Source organism: Cervus elaphus, chromosome 25 (genome assembly GCF_910594005.1).
Source record: "Cervus elaphus chromosome 25, mCerEla1.1, whole genome shotgun sequence".
NCBI lineage: Eukaryota > Metazoa > Chordata > Mammalia > Artiodactyla > Cervidae > Cervus > Cervus elaphus.
Window position 1 is genome coordinate 41,272,776 of NC_057839.1, and position 16,188 is coordinate 41,288,963.

The 16,188-nt window shown below is 43.3% G+C and overlaps 1 protein-coding gene across 3 annotated transcripts in view; it reads right to left on the reverse strand.

The window, feature by feature from the left end:
* TTC23L (tetratricopeptide repeat domain 23 like) overlaps nt 1–16,188 on the reverse strand; it is a 73,937-nt gene that overhangs the window by 40,284 nt on the left and 17,465 nt on the right. For all 3 annotated transcript variants that reach the window (XM_043887407.1, XM_043887409.1, XM_043887410.1), the window contains exons 5-7: nt 10,174–10,330; nt 8,689–8,814; nt 5,888–6,065 (exon numbers count right to left, since the gene is read on the reverse strand). In XM_043887407.1, the coding sequence (XP_043743342.1) occupies nt 5,888–6,065; nt 8,689–8,814; nt 10,174–10,330 (461 nt within the window). The remainder of the gene's footprint in view (nt 1–5,887; nt 6,066–8,688; nt 8,815–10,173; nt 10,331–16,188) is intronic.

The following is a 16,188-nucleotide window of genomic DNA, read 5'->3' on the forward strand; positions in this document are numbered from 1 at the left end:
AAAATACTAAAAAGAGTTATGCATGATCAAGATTTTCTAAAATTAGATTACAATTAGTTAAATAAATAGATTTTGTTAAAAATGACACGGTCATAAGAAAACTGGTTAGAGCCAATTAGGTCCAAGATGGCAGAGCTGACTTTCACTAGACCTTGAGCCTTGGTATTTGCACCCATTGTGACATACCTACAAGCTAAATGATACACCCATCAACATTGACTGAATCTGACCAAATGTTCTAAAGCTTTTAATTGATCTTTTCGATAAAACTTCCTGAATCGAATTCTTTTGAAGTTTCTTTGACATCTAGCTAACTTTGGGGTGTTTCAGAGGGCCCCTGAAACATCCCAAAGAGAGATATTAAACTGTTTATTTGGTTGGTTAAATTACATGAAAAAGATTATCAAATGAGTAATAAATCCGCTCATGTTATAATGTATAAAAAGTTACTAATACAGATATCCTAGAAATTATATAGAGTTCTTAACACTTTGATATGTCTTGGTATTCTGATGAAAAACCTGATGACTTCACAAAAGTTAACAAAGGACTGAATGAACCAGCGAATATGCTTATAACTTTTATGGTTTCTATCTAAGAAAGTACAGGTTTAAATTGTGTGTTTTCTGGGAATAGAAAAAACCTTCCCTTAAACTAATTATAAAAATAATTTGGTAAAATTACACGTTATAAACAAGACAATTATATTTTCTCTCTATCTGACTCCTCCAGAAATTTAAAACTCTTAAGTTTCCAGTAAGTTTATCAAATGAGCTTAAAAAGGTTATCTCACTAACAGGTACAAAAATCTCAAGGAATTTTTGAGACCTTAAAAAAAAAAGAGTTCACCTAGATTTGTTAGACAAAATCTGTGATAAGCCTTTGAGTTTCCCAGTCCTGCTTTATATTAAAAATTCAGTCTGAGATCCTATAAGTGTTTCAGCAAAATAAAAAGTCTATGATCAATTCTGTTATGTGATATTAATGTGAAAGTTTGTTTCTAAAGCTTATCTCAGTAATCTATCTTTGGACGAAAATCAGATGCCTCATGACCTACAACCAGGACTAGAAAAAGACATAATTTAAGAGACTGTCTCCAACCTGGATGGAAAGACTTTTTATCAGGTACTCTTAACTAGCTCATACACAATAAAACTGAAGGGAAATTAACTCTTAGATTAATTCCCACTTCCAAAGGCCTCTACACTGGACTGGTCTATAGAGAAGACAGCTGACCTGATCTCACCTTAAAATGATGCTCAAACAAGAAAAAGTACAGTACACCAGGATGAGAAGACAACGACATCAGAGGTAGACAGCTTGTCCAAGATACTGGACCTGATTCGTATGATCGTTTATAGTGTTCTCTTGACTTCTTAGACCTTTGTATATAAATCAAATGCTTTTCTATCATAGGCCTGATACTATGCTAGTTTTAAAAATCAATCCAATTTTTGGGTTTGTGGCCAATTATCTGTGTCTAGCTCTGGGTTACCTTGGTAAATTTCTCTACTACAAGACTCTAACTGGTTGGCCTGAGGAAATTTACTTGGAAAAATTATAGTCATATTCAGGTTACTATGATACTACCAGACGGGATCCCCTCACTGGGCCAATTAATAATGCCTACTCTGACTCTGGCTATAAATTTGAGCCTTTTTCTATTCCTCAAGCTCAATCAGAGCAACAAAAAAAGTTTTAACAAAAGAAAAAGAAATCTCCCACAATTATGAGATAGATTTATATAGATAACACTAGGCTATGGTAATTCAGGTTTAAAGTCTCCTCTGTGTTAAAAACAATTAAATCATACTAAAGATAATCAGTCTAGTAACACTAGAAAACTGGGCTGTGTGCCTTATAGATGGTGGTGCCAATGTATAATTTCCCTGAAAGATAAAGATTCGTACAGAGTAGACTAAGTCAGACGACCTGAGATATACTGGGCTACATCTTACAGAAGCTCTTAGGTCTTACTTGTGACTTTACTAATACTGCTGGCTATGTTCTTTGTATTTCACCTGTTTTACAGAATTGCTATTTCTTACAGTGCCAAATGTGTGACTGAGGCCTCTGATAGAATAATATATAGTTCCTTATGAAATCGATGATGTAACTCTAGATATGAGAAAAAGCAACAAGAGGGAATGTTTTCCTGGACCAAGAGGCTAGTAAGACAGGTGGTCCAGAGAATTTTAGATACTGTTTTATGGCCTAATCCAGTAACAGCACATTGAGAGGCCGGTCGACAAAATCTTTGCCAAACCTGAGAATGGACATTCTCAGCACCATGGGATAAAATGGTCATGAAATGCCCCCCTCAAAGTCGTGGTCAAGTTTGTGAGCAAAAAGGGGCTTTGCCAACTGAAGATTGACACTTGCCATCTACATCTACAGCGATTCTATCATGGCCACTGCAACTGCTGACTTTCAACGGCCCTGAAAGGAGTTCAGGGTGAAGATCAAGAATGAGGTGTTCCGTGCTCTGGGAAAAACTGGCAGAACAGGCCTTCAGATAGTTAGATCTTTTCAAGAGATTTTATGAGTCCCAATTCTTGCATCTTCTCATACCTAGAGAAACACTGACATCATTAATGGTGCCATCTGCTTTGGCTTTAAAGAAAAAATTTTACAATTAAAAGTCAAAATAGAGTACTCAGCTATGGTTCAGACATCCTGGGAAATAACCAGGTGTTACTATGGGTGTAATTTCAGATTAGACATTGTATTGCTAAACACTTGAGTTTTCTGAGTCGTGTCAGGCTTAGAGGCCACCATTCTCAAAACAATGTTTGCTGGAAGCTAGTAACTTCTACCTTACTTTTTATAAAACTAGGCAACTGGCCACCTGGCTACAAGTCTCCCTGAAGTGCCAGGTCCAGACTGGATTTCAGGTCTATTCTTCTAAAAGAAAGAGATTTACTTTGTCTATTAAAACTCCAGTTATCCCTTCTCTAGCTACTACTAACTGGGTATGTTACAACAAAATGGCAGACCAAGGGATTGAGATTTTAATCATACAAGGCTCAGATCTAAGACTTGGAACTCAGGAATACTTCCAATTCAGTGTCTCTTCTCCAAGCTGAGGCGGTCCTATGCCCCATTTTGACAAAAAGTTATCACAGTCATAGTTGCCCTGTTCCCTAAATAAAACTGAACAGGACTCTGCGGGGTGGCAACTCTGGAGTACAGATCTGCTGTACTGTAAAATATAGGCTTTATTCAGCCTCCTTGACCTTCCCTGAGTTCCAAAGGGTAGATTCAAACAATTGCCAATCAGAGAAGGGAAAAAATACAGAAACAGAGGGGAAACAATCAAATGGTGGTACAGCCTTGAGACGGGTCCTGGTTCCTACTCAAAAAAAAAATATGCATAACAATGTCTTTTGAGTTCTACAGAACTAGAGCCCCCACCCAGGTGGAAGATGGTAACTTCAGACTAAACATAAGATTCTTAGAACACAGCTCTGTTGCTTGACCACCAGCCAATCATCCCAGCAGTGCCTCCTGTTTCTGGGGACCAGTGATGACCATCCTGTTAGGTCTCCTGTTTGGCCCCTGTCTATTTTACCTCTGAGAGGCGCTGACAGTTTCAAACTAAGTTGCTGTTATTACAAGAGTAAAAGCTGGTTTCAGATATAAAACACCCCAACTTAGGTCAGGTATAGAGAGACTTCTGCTCTGCTAGGCAGGCCTACACCCAGGCACAGCAGGAAGAAGTTACAGAAGAAAGAGACCTCCACCCCAATTCCCAAGAAGGATCTTGAGTATGAAGTCTCTCAGGGGGAGTTGTTAGGGGAGGCACACTGATTGAAACCGCCCACCCTGGCCAGGCACCATAGTAACCATTTGCATGAGTTGTTTTATGACAGGAGATCCTGATAAGGAATACGGAACTAATAAGCCACCACCAACCGGAAGAGTTTGGGAAAGGTCAAAAGGAAACACCGCGTGTCTATCCACTTCCCAGAATCCCTCTTGCTAGCATCCATCTTGGCTGAGCGATGCGTGCGCCACCAGGAAAGACTCTGAATTAGAATGATTGGCCAAAGACTACCCGGAAACGAATCCCATCACCATAAAACCCAAGACTGAGAGCCACGTGGCAGAGCAGTTCTCCTGGGTTCCCTTAGCTCTCCACCTGGGTGCCCTTTCCCAATAAAATCTCTTGCTTTGTCAGCATGTGTCTCCTCGGACAATTCATTTCCGAGTGTTAGACAGGAGCCCAGTTTCGGGCCCTGGAAGGGGTCCCCCTTCCTGCAACAGTATCACTAAACATTGTAAGCATTAGAGAAATACAGCTTTTATTATCTGAACTAAAATGGAAGGAATAACACTTTGGAAAAAGAAAGAAGACAGAAAGCATTCAGCTCACTACCCACCAGCAAGAAAAGAGCCACCTGCACTTCATACTTCATAGGCCAAACACCGTGAGGTATTTCAAGGAGCTCCAAATAACACTTTAGACAACACTTTAGAGCTAAGACCCAGTGCAGAGTCGTTATGAGTAGAGGCTGTGGGGTCAAATCTTCTGAGTTCAAATCCATGCCCACCACCCCCCAACCTGTTAGCTACACAATTTCCAGTGAATTAGCTATAGTTCTTTGCGCTTCAGTTTCCTCATGCTTAACACAAGATAAAAAATAAATAATGGTGCTTACTTCATATGCTTATTTCATGAAATAAATGAACTAATAAAGCCTCATGTGCACATGGTAAAAGCATTCCATACATTTGAACTATTATTTTTGCTTGAGCTATTTTTGCTTTGACCTATTATTTTGATTATGTACTGTTTTATTCATTATAAACTGGACTACTGCTTTAAGGGAGTCTGGGACACACCAGCCAGGCTTTCTCCATAAATTGTGGACTCCCTGCCTTCGAGGCAGCATTCCCATACATCTCTCCATTGTGATGTCAATAACCTGGGATTTCTGGATTGTGAAAGTGAAAGTGAAAAGTGAAGTCGCTCAGTCGTGTCCGACTCTTTGTGACCCCGTGGACTGTAGCCTACCAGGCTCCTCCGTCCATGGGATTCTCCAGGAAAGAATACTGGGGTGAGTTACCATTTCCTTCTCCAGGGGATCTTCCCAACCCCAGGGATCGAACCCGGGTCTCCCACATTGGAGGTAGACGCTTTAACCTCAGAGCCACCAGGGAAGCCCAGGCAATGCCTTTTCTTCACTAGCAGACTGCTGTCACATGTAATGTTTGAGCGCAGTGCACTTTTTTTTTTTTGCAAAATAGGAAATCCAGTACTATGATCTGATCTTGGTCATGGGAGATACCTGAAGCCATGGGCACGGTTCTTCTTTGAGGAGAGAAAACGTGAATTTACCCAGCAGTTTCGAGGAAAGCTTTAAGTACCTGATTCATAAAGTGCCCTACACTGTTTAAATTATGATAGACTCAACATTCCTTTGTACATCTTGTTTCATTTTCCTCTCAGTATCTGCCAAATTAGTTACCTCCAAGCAAAACACCATCTTGGTGGTTGAGCCTTAGATTTGGAAATTCAACCAGCTAGACTAGTTTATAGGATAAATGAGAGCATTACACCAAAATATTACAAATTTTCATTTTAGAAGCCCTTTGTGTTTGTTAAAGACATGAACTCAGTTGCCCCTCTGGCTTTTTCCCTCAGCTCCCTCTTCCTGGCACAGACAGAGGTGAGGGAAGCCAGGAGGGGAAATGCTGTGTTAAATCAGGTCACACCTGATGGACAGACAGGCCCACCATGAGCCTGTGTTCCCTATCCAGAGTTTGAGGAAGGTCTCTTGTGTGGATCTGGAGGAAAATTGATCCCACCCCGTTCTTCCCTTCTGGGAACCAGGCCTGCGGTCAAACAAAGCCTCCTGGCCTGGACTTCAGCCAGCCCACCCACCTGGTGCAAGTACTGGATGGCGTGCTCGTGGTTCCTCCTCAGCTGCTCGATCTGAGCCATTTCCTGGTAAAGGCTGACCAGATCTGACGTATTGTCACCCTTATTGGCAATAACGTTGTCAACCACCTTTTCAAAGTATATCAGTGCAAGGTTTAACCTGCAGTTGGCCAAGGAGGCTCTGGAAGAAAAGGGACAAGGGTGGAAAGTCAGAGCAAGGTGACTTGCTCTGCAGACACAGAAGGAACTGATTCTAAGAACCGAACAATTTGGCCTTCACAGGCTGATCATCTGTGTGGTGGCCCAAAGTCCAGTCTTGCTGTAAGCACACCCCTATTAACCAGCATTTTGCCCACCAGATTTCACTGACTACCATTCCATCAAACCCATTAATACATCATGCTAGGCTAATTTTATAAAAAAGCATATGGAAAAAATGGCGTCCGGCAGTTCATAAGATGGGATAATTTACCCCATAACAAAGACTTTCTAAAATCAAGATAAAATTTTATTACCTCTGATTCCTTCTCTCTTAGGCTAAATCAGGGGTTTTCCTTTGTTTTGTTTGAGCTAGTTTAGTTTATTCTTCCTCAGTTAAAAATAACAAAGGATAGAGAAAACAATGTCTAAGTATCCCCCCACCAAAAGGGGGATGAGTAAATAAATCAGGGCACATCACACAATAAAATACTTTAGACATGAAAAATTTTAAATGTGCTAAGTTCAAAAAACAGTTATAAAACTGTACTTAAAATATGATCCTGACATGTATACATGTAAAGCACTTAGAACAGTGTCGAGAATGTAGTTATACTTTTGTAAACATTCCAACACTTAGAACAGTGCAGGTACAAAACAGGTCAAGTGTGTGGAATGGACGAATGAAATATACACTCAAAGTTATTCTGAAAGAGGAACAAGGCTATCTTTCACATAAGCACAAAAATCCAAGTCACTGCCCCATGTGACAGCAGTAGACGGTCACTGGACTCTAACTCATGGGCCTGTGGACTTAAGAATCATTTCTGATTTGACTCTGGACATTCGAATATCTCCCCACCATTTCCTATTTGACTACTAGATTCATAGCTGTTTAGAGGAGGCAAGTATGACTCATGTATTTCATTTACTTACCATTCCATCATCTACCCTACCATGCCAAGTGCTTACAGTTCTGGAAACAGATTGTTTTCAAGGATGTGAAGATATTTGAAAAATCTAGGGAACAGTAAACCTTTTATTATTCTTTTTTTTTTCTGATAATCTGATGGGCCCATTATATCATATCTAAATATTCTGATTCTCAGAGGATCCCTAACTGTAAAACAGTTAAGTCTCATTCTGGCTTGAACAAATTCCATGAACTTTGTTTCCATATGGAATACAACTTTCCTTAAAAATGCATGTGCTATGAATAACTCAAGGACCTTCAATATATTGCTCTCATTAAGTGTTTCTTCTTTATCATTTAAGTTGTCATATTTAATGACAAAGTGAAAGTGAACATTGCTCAGTCGTGTCAGACTCTGCGATCCCATGAAGTATACAGTCCATGGAATTCTCCAGGCCAGAATACTGGAGTGGGTAGCCTTTCCCTTCTCTGGGGGATCTTCCCAACCCAGGGATTAAACCCAGGTATCCTGCATTGCAGGCAGATTCTTAACCAGCTGAGCCACAAGGGAAGCCCAAAAATACTGGAGTGGGTAACCTATCCCTTCTCCAGTGGATCTTCCCAACCCAGTAGTCAAACCGGGGTCTCCTGCATTACAGATGGATTCTTTACCAACTGAGCTATGAGGGAAGACCACTTAATGACAAAAGTAGGTGGCAATTCAGAAAAAAAAATAATTTTAGAGTAAGTAGGAGAGGCAGCACAAGGAAGGGCTAAGAGTCTAAGTTCAGATCAAGTTCCAATCCAATATTTAAAGCTTATCTCCTTGGATAGTTTCTTTATCCTCAGCTCATTCTCTTTGCCCTCTTTCTAATGAGATAAGTAATTGCACCAGCTACCTCAGGGGTGGCTATGAGGATTAAATGGGAAAGAGCATGTTCTAAGAAAACTTAGAACATGGAGTATGCATTTGGTAAACATGAGCCTCTTTTACTATTATTTGAGTCTCTGGTTCTTTTGCTCTAAATATTTTTCTCCCCTTACATACAGAGTACAGGACAATCATGTAATTCCGGGCCTTAGTCATAAGAATGAATATTCATTGGAAGGACTGATGCTGAAGCTAAAGCTCCATTACTTTGGCTGCCTGATGTGAAGATCTGATTCATTGGAAAAGACCCTGATGCTGGTAAAGATTAAAGGCAGGAGGAGAAGGGGGTGACAGAGGACGATATGGTTGGATGCCATCCCCGATTTGATGGACATGAATTTGAGCAAACTCCAGGAGATAGCGAGGAGAAGGAAATGGCAACCCATCCCAGTATTCTTGCCTGGAAAATCCATGGATGGAGGAGCCTGGTAGGCTACAGTCCATGGGGTCGCTAAGAGTCGAACACAACTGAGTGATGTCACTTTCACTTTTCACTCTCATGCACTGGAGAAGGAGATGGCAACCCACTCTAGTATTCTTGCCTGGAGAATCCCAGGTACGGGGGAGCCTGGTTGGCCGCTGTCTATGGGGTCGCACAGGGTCGGACACGACTGAAGCGACTTAGCAGCCTCAGGAGATAGTGAAGGACAGAGGAGCCCGGTGAGTTGCAGTTCATGGGGTTGCAAACAGTCAGACAAGGTTTAGTGACTGAACAAGAACAAAAGTCATAAAAATGCAAGCTTCTCTAAGCCCAGATCTCACCTGCCCAAAGCGATTCTTAGATCGTTCTCTGAGACCTGTAACCCACAAGTGCTTCCCTTATATGATTTCCTCAGCTCCTTCATGTTTCTCTCTGACTTCTGCAGGTTGAAATACGCCTCTCTGCCAGTGAAACAGTCAAGGAAAGTGCCAGGTACGCAAACGCCCCCACCGACCAGGGCAGAGTTGGTGAACAAACAAAAGGGGCCCTTGGGAAAACGAAACACTATCTGGAAACACACACTTCCCTCTGTTCTCTATTTTTCATCTATATGTGTTGTCAAGAAGGGAGGATTCTTCAGAAAAGGAACGGGACCCTGGGTGTCTTGTGGTGTTGCAGGAGTCCAGGGCTAGGATGTGTGGCAAGCACTGGGAGTAAACGGAAACTGTGAATTACACGGATTTCCTTAGAGGCATCTACTGCGTGACAATTATTCATTTTTTCCCAAGTTGGTCTCTGTGAATGGCAAAAGAGAGGAACTAATTTTGCTGAAAGGGACTTTCTGGGTCATTTAGAAAGTCCAAGCAGAGCAGCTTTTTGGCGAGAGGCAAACAGCAGGAAAGAAAATCCCCTTAATTCCCAATATCCTTCCATTTCCCGCATTCTCAATAGCCCTCTGGCGAACAGCATAAGAGAGGAAGGAAGTGTATCAGATTTTGCAAGCTGAGTACCAGGACCAAAAATGTAGAGGGGGGATGTGTAGAGAGAAGGTCAAAGAGGGTTTATGATTATTCATGAACATGAAAGACCCCTTAGTTTTCAAAAAGAGATAGTACCCACAGGCTGTCAAAATCACAAGCTTTTGGAGGAGAGGCATTTTTAACTGTTCTCCCTTGAAATACAGAAAACTATTTCTCTGGTCTATTTTGCTTGGCCTTCGGCTTCATGGGCAATGTTCTCAATAGCATTTTAGAAAAACTAAAACCATCAAGTGTACATTAAATCAGATGTTTTTGGCTGTGTGTTACAAGTCACCTGGGGCTTTTAAAAAAATCTCAGGGAACAGATGCACCTGGGGTCTACTAAGTCAAACTCTCGGGGGTGGGACCCAAATAGCAATCATTCTTAAAGCTCCTCAGGGGACGAGGATATGTAGCCTACTCTGAAAAACAGTGCTTCAAATTACCATCTATCCTCCATCTTCCTACATGGCCACTGCCATTATCACCCACCTCCTTACTGCTAACACTGCCTGTCTTCAGGGCTCAATGAAGCACAAGACAGGCTCCCCAAACTTTCAGGTGCCCAGGAGGTGTGTCCCCAGTGAGAACCCTCCCATGGCTCAACTCAGAGCTCATGTGAATAGACGCAGGAGGAACATTTGTACTTTCTAGACGGACTTTTTGAGTGGAGGCTCATGGAGGGCCCGGACGTTGGAATGGAGCTACGAGGCCTCGGTTCCACCTCCCACCCTGTGTGAGATGACTCATCTGGCATGGATGGCCCCTGGCCCTGATACCCAGATCCTGCTGGGAAGGAAAGGATATTGGTTCTGCAGGAGGCAGGCCACCCCCAGAGTGTAGTAGAGCATGACCAGAGTCTCCAGAATTTGCTTTTCCTCCTTGTCTGAGGTTGTGGTTCCCTTCCAGGTCAGCAGGACGTTCTTGGCGGACTCGGCATGTTTCTTGGCCTGAGCTGGAAGGCCTGGGAGAGTTGGAGGGTGGAGGGCAAGAAGGAAAACATCAAGAAGGCACGTTTCAGTCAAAGACATTCCTGGGAGGGGCTAAGGTGGGCAGTGTGGTTGTCAGTACAGTCTTTAGTACTGGTTCCCCAAACTGCAGTGCATTAGAATCATCTAGAAGGCTTGTAAAGAATAAGGCTCCTGGCCACCCCCTCCCTAGACCTGTTGAGTTGGGATCTCTAGAGGAAGGGTGTCCAGGACTCTATATTTGAAATTAACTGCACAAGTGTTTCTTATGCAGCTATCCTGGCATTCATCGACGGACTCTATTTGGACATCACTGATGGAGTGATGGAGACAGCAAAGGAAGCTGAGGATCCCGGTCTCAATCTCTTGCTAATGCCATGTGACTTTTTCAACCCACAGAGCTTCTCCATCCCCCAAATGTGAAATGACAACAAAATTACAGCAGCTGCCCTTTTACCAAACACATGGAGACAGTCCAGAAATGAACTGGGTTATGCCACAGAGTGCATGCTTTGAGCTTGCTGGAAAAGGGATTCTATAAAGACAGGGGCTTATGAATACAATTACTTCCATCTGGGGATTTTTTTTTTCAATCCAAGATGAAGTTGTTGATACTAATTGGTCACACACACAGGATCTAATTTCTAATGCAGTGAGGCCCCTCTCTAGAGAAAGAAGACAAAAGGGATGCCAACACCCCACAAGACAGAACATGGGGCGTGTTTCCCCTTGTTTTCTAACTAAAGGCTGATGTTCCTGAGGCACTTATTTGAACTGGAATTAGTCCAGTTAACAGAGGGAGACTTGGGAGTGTTCAGGTTATAGAACTATTTCCTCATCTTTCCCCCCAGCTCATGTCCAGTGATCTCTGATGGATAAGGGGAACCCTGGAGAAAAGAGTAAGGCCAGCAGGGAACACCGAAGCCTTCTCCTCTGCCCTCCTGAGGACCACCCGTGGCTGGCACAGCTCTCCTCCCCGCAGACCCGAGGTCTAGGAAACATATCACCCTGCCACAGAAGGAGGCCCGCTGTGCTTTTGACTTGCCCCTCCCACCCCAGCCCCCAGTTTGCTCTCCCTCTGGCCCATGGGGGGCTTCCCTGATAGCTGAGTTGGTAAAGAATCTGCCTGCAATGCAGGAGACCCCAGTTTGATTCCTGGGTTGGGAAGCTCCCCTGGAGAAGGGATAGGCTACCCACTCCAGTATTCTTAGGATTCCCTGGTGACGCAGAGGGTAAAGAATCCGCCTGCAATGCAGGAGACCTGGGTTCTATCCCTGGGTCGGGAAGATTCCCCTGGAGGAGGACATGGCAACACACTCCAGTACTTGCAGAATCTTCCTTGGAGAATCTCCATGGACAGAAGAGCCTGGCGGGCTACAGTCCGTGGTGTCGCAGAGAGTCGGACATGACTGAGCTCCTAAGCACAGCACCCAGCACTGGCCTTTGGAGCTGCCTTCACAGCACAGTGCAGTCAGCAGCATTAGAGGTGATTTAAAGGACTTGCTTTGGAAGCCTAAAGCCCTCATATGTTCCAAATGTGTAGGTCCTTCTTAATGAATTGCAACAATGAGAACACGGTTTATCTGAAAGAGCCCTAAAAGGGACCCAGAAGCCAAGAATCTTTGTTAGAACACTCAGAAATGCCCTTTCTGTAGGTCTCAAATGGAAGAGAAAAATGGATCTCAAGTTACCAGATGACAGGGGTCCTCAAATTGCATCAAAAGCACCTGTTACAGTGCAGAGTCCTGGGCCTCCAGTAGTTACAGTTCACAAGTTCTAAGGGGAGAACCAAGGGCTCAGATTTATAACAGCTATCTTAGGTGATACTGATATAGGCTCTCTGAGGACCACACTTAGAGAAACAGTGAGTTAATAAAGTCTTTATGCAGGAAGTGGGACTCTTCTCCTTCCTGAAGAGTAGGTAGGTTCTGACTGATGGAGAAGAATGAGAAAGGGTTTCCACTAGGAGGCAACAGCCTGAGGCCAAAAAGAAAGTGTGTGTGTGTGTGTGTGTGTGTGTGTGTGTGTGTGTGACTGATGGAGAAGAATGAGAAAGGGTTTCCACTAGGAGGCAACAGCCTGAGGCCAAAAAGAAAGTGTGTGTGTGTGTGTGTGTGTGTGTGTGTGTGTGTGTGTGTGTGTGTGTGTGTGTGACTGATGGAGAAGAATGAGAAAGGGTTTCCACTAGGAGGCAACAGCCTGAGGCCAAAAAGACAGAAAGTGTGTGTGTGTGTGTGTGTGTGTGTGTGACTGATGGAGAAGAATGAGAAAGGGTTTCCACTAGGAGGCAACAGCCTGAGGCCAAAAAGACAGAAAGTGTGTGTGTGTGTGTGTGTGTGTGTGTGTGTGACTGATGGAGAAGAATGAGAAAGGGTTTCCACTAGGAGGCAACAGCCTGAGGCCAAAAAGACAGAAACTGTGTGTGTGTGTGTGTGTGTGTGTGTGAGTGTGTGTGTGTGTGTGTGTGTGTGTGTGTGTGTGTGTGTGTGTGTGACTGATGGAGAAGAATGAGAAAGGTTTTCCACTAGGAGGCAACAGCCTGAGGCCAAAAAGACAGAAAGTGTGTGTGTGTGTGTGTGTGTGTGTGTGTGTCTCTCTGTGTGTGTGACTGATGGAGAAGAATGAGAAAGGGTTTCCACTAGGAGGCAACAGCCTGTGGCCAAAAAGACAGAAAGTGTGTGTGTGTGTGTGTCTGTGTGTGTGTGTGTGTGTGTGTGTCTCTGTGTGTGTGACTGATGGAGAAGAATGAGAAAGGGTTTCTACTAGGAGGCAACAGCCTGTGGCCAAAAAGACAGAAAGTGTGTGTGTGTGTGTGTGTGTCTGTGTGTGTGTGTCTCTGTGTGTGTGTGTGTGTGTGTGTGTGTGTCTCTGTGTGTGTGACTGATGGAGAAGAATGAGAAAGGGTTTCCACTAGGAGGCAACAGCCTGAGGCCAAAAAGACAGAAAGTGTGTGTGTGTGTGTGTGTGTGTGTGTGTGTGACTGATGGAGAAGAATGAGAAAGGGTTTCCACTAGGAGGCAACAGCCTGAGGCCAAAAAGACAGAAACTGTGTGTGTGTGTGTGTGTGTGTGTGTGTGTGTGTGTGTGTGTGTGAGTGTGTGTGTGTGTGTGTGTGTGTGTGTGTGACTGATGGAGAAGAATGAGAAAGGTTTTCCACTAGGAGGCAACAGCCTGAGGCCAAAAAGACAGAAAGTGTGTGTGTGTGTGTGTGTGTGTGTGTGTGTGTGTCTCTCTGTGTGTGTGACTGATGGAGAAGAATGAGAAAGGGTTTCCACTAGGAGGCAACAGCCTGTGGCCAAAAAGACAGAAAGTGTGTGTGTGTGTGTGTCTGTGTGTGTGTGTGTGTGTGTGTGTCTCTGTGTGTGTGACTGATGGAGAAGAATGAGAAAGGGTTTCTACTAGGAGGCAACAGCCTGTGGCCAAAAAGACAGAAAGTGTGTGTGTGTGTGTGTGTGTGTGTGTGTGTCTCTGTGTGTGTCTCTGTGTGTGTGACTGATGGAGAAGAATGAGGAAGGGTTTCCACTAGGAGGAAACAGCGCACACATGTGCTAGAATAATAGGGAAGGCTGTGAGAAGACCAGTCTGACTAAAGGGAGGTTTAAATTGAAAGACACGGAAGATATGAATCGGATGGGGAAAATGGAGTCTTAGATGCCAAGACGAGGAGGCTGGACTTGATCTACGGGGTGACAGGGAGTCTTTACAGGTCCTGAGAAGGTAGCAACAGAAAACTCTGCCAGGGAATCAGACCGAGACAACTAACTAGGAAACTGAGAGTCTTTTTATCAAATAGTTTGCTTTCCACAACCAGCTGGGCCCTTGGGAGTATGTCAGTAAGGAGAGCAGGAACCACATTTAGATGCTTCCCTGGGTGTAGAGGAAGAAGCAAAGTGAAACTGGATGAGCCACTGAAAACCACTCCCGGATCAGCACAACACTGCTCCTGGGCTCCTAAATGAGAAACAAATCCTAAAGTTGTTCTGAGGCTTTGCAAGTCTCCCCCCTCCACCCTGCCCAGCCCCACACCCCAGCCCTGGGGGCCCAGCGGCTGCTTGTGAAATCCCCAAGGGAACACTTTCTCTAAATGCATCAGCTAGTTAATCATATAGTTTCTTGTCTCCCCTTCATTGCATTGTGGTCCTTCTGATGAAAAAGCAGAGCTCGCGACCAGTAGGCCTTAAGTAAATTGAACTAAACAGCTCATTAAACTTGAAAGTTCAGCCCTAAAGAAAAATGACTCCTTTACCCTTCCCAGAAAGCACTCTGGTCTCCAAAGTGGGATGTGTATACCCCTCTGGGTATGCAAGATGCCATTAGGGTGTGTGGAGGGGATAAAAACTTCTCTCTTTTTTTTAAAAAAAGTATTTGTTCGTTTCCATTTTAATGAATATTTATACTACATAATATTTAATACCATTGTACATAGTTTATAATAAATACATATTTATGGAGAGCACACAAAGCTTTTTCAGTGCTAAGGAAGCTAATTCTCAAGAGTTTAAAGACTATAGTTTCAGACAAATGTTTTTTCTAAAGTTTCCAAGTATGAAAAAAGTCCTTTTTTTGTTTTTTAAAAAAAAATCTCACTCTGGGACTTCCCTGGTGGTCTAGCAGTTAAGAATCCACCTTGGAATGCAGGGGGACATGGGTTCAATCCCTGGTCAGGAAACTAAGATCCCACATTTCATGGGTCAACTAAGACCACACAGTGCAATTACTGGAGCCCAGCGCCATGACTGGAGAACCCTCAAACAGCAATGAAAGATCCTGCATGATGCAGCAAAGATCCCATGTGCCATGGCTAAGACACAATGCAGCCAAATAAAATAAATTTTAAAAATGTCACTCTGTGATAATATTTTTATAACATTCCCTATACGAGAAAATTCAGGATGACAAAAAATACGATGAGTCAGAATCTAATGCTTTAAAAAGAATTTGCTTTTTCGTAATTACAAGAACACCCTCTTTTGTGGAAAAAGAGCATCTGCATATACGTGTACATGTAAGATTCATTTCCTCTCTCTCCAGAGGATACTCACAGATCAGTGACCTTGTTCCCTACTGGGGAGTCCCAACTCCCCAGTTCCAACATCTGCTCTGAGACCAAGTCAGTTTCCTTTACTTGCTTTCCCAAGCCAAGGACACCAACCTTCTCCCTGCACCAGGAATGCAGCAGCTACAGAAGTGAAAGTCAGGGCAGCAGCAAGACCTGCTTCTGAAGCCTGAGACTCAGAAATCACAAGCACATACTGATAAACTGGGAAAGGGGTCCGGAGATTGTTCACCCAATGTATCAATCATTTCTCTTTAATTTGGGATAAGATTCCACCACTGATGTCTGTTACTCTGACTCAGGCCACAGGCAATCTGTTCAGAGCTCCTCAGCCTTTGTCACCTTAGAACATCACCTATATTTAGGAAGTTCTCACAGTAGTGATTAAGAGAGCAGGGTCTAGGGCCAGACTTCCAGGTACAGAAGTCAGCTTAGCCACTACCCGAATAAGTTACTTAATCTACCTGTACTTTAGCTTATTCATCTATAAGACGGCAATGAAAATACCTCCTAACTTGTATGGTTGTTGCAAGGATTCATTTAATTCATGAAAAAGGAATAAACAGTGCCTGGCACATTGGTGGGAAATGAGTTTAAATAAATATTAGCCATTATTATCATTACTACCAGTGCCCGTACCTCTTAAGCAATTTATTATATGTGTCCTTACATACACTGGACATTCTTCATAAAGCTGCTAACAGCATCTCTATAAAAGACTGCCTTCCCAAATGCACACTCACTTCAGATAGGTACTAGGCTTCCTGAAGGTCTGATCACCTGGGTTTTTTATCATTT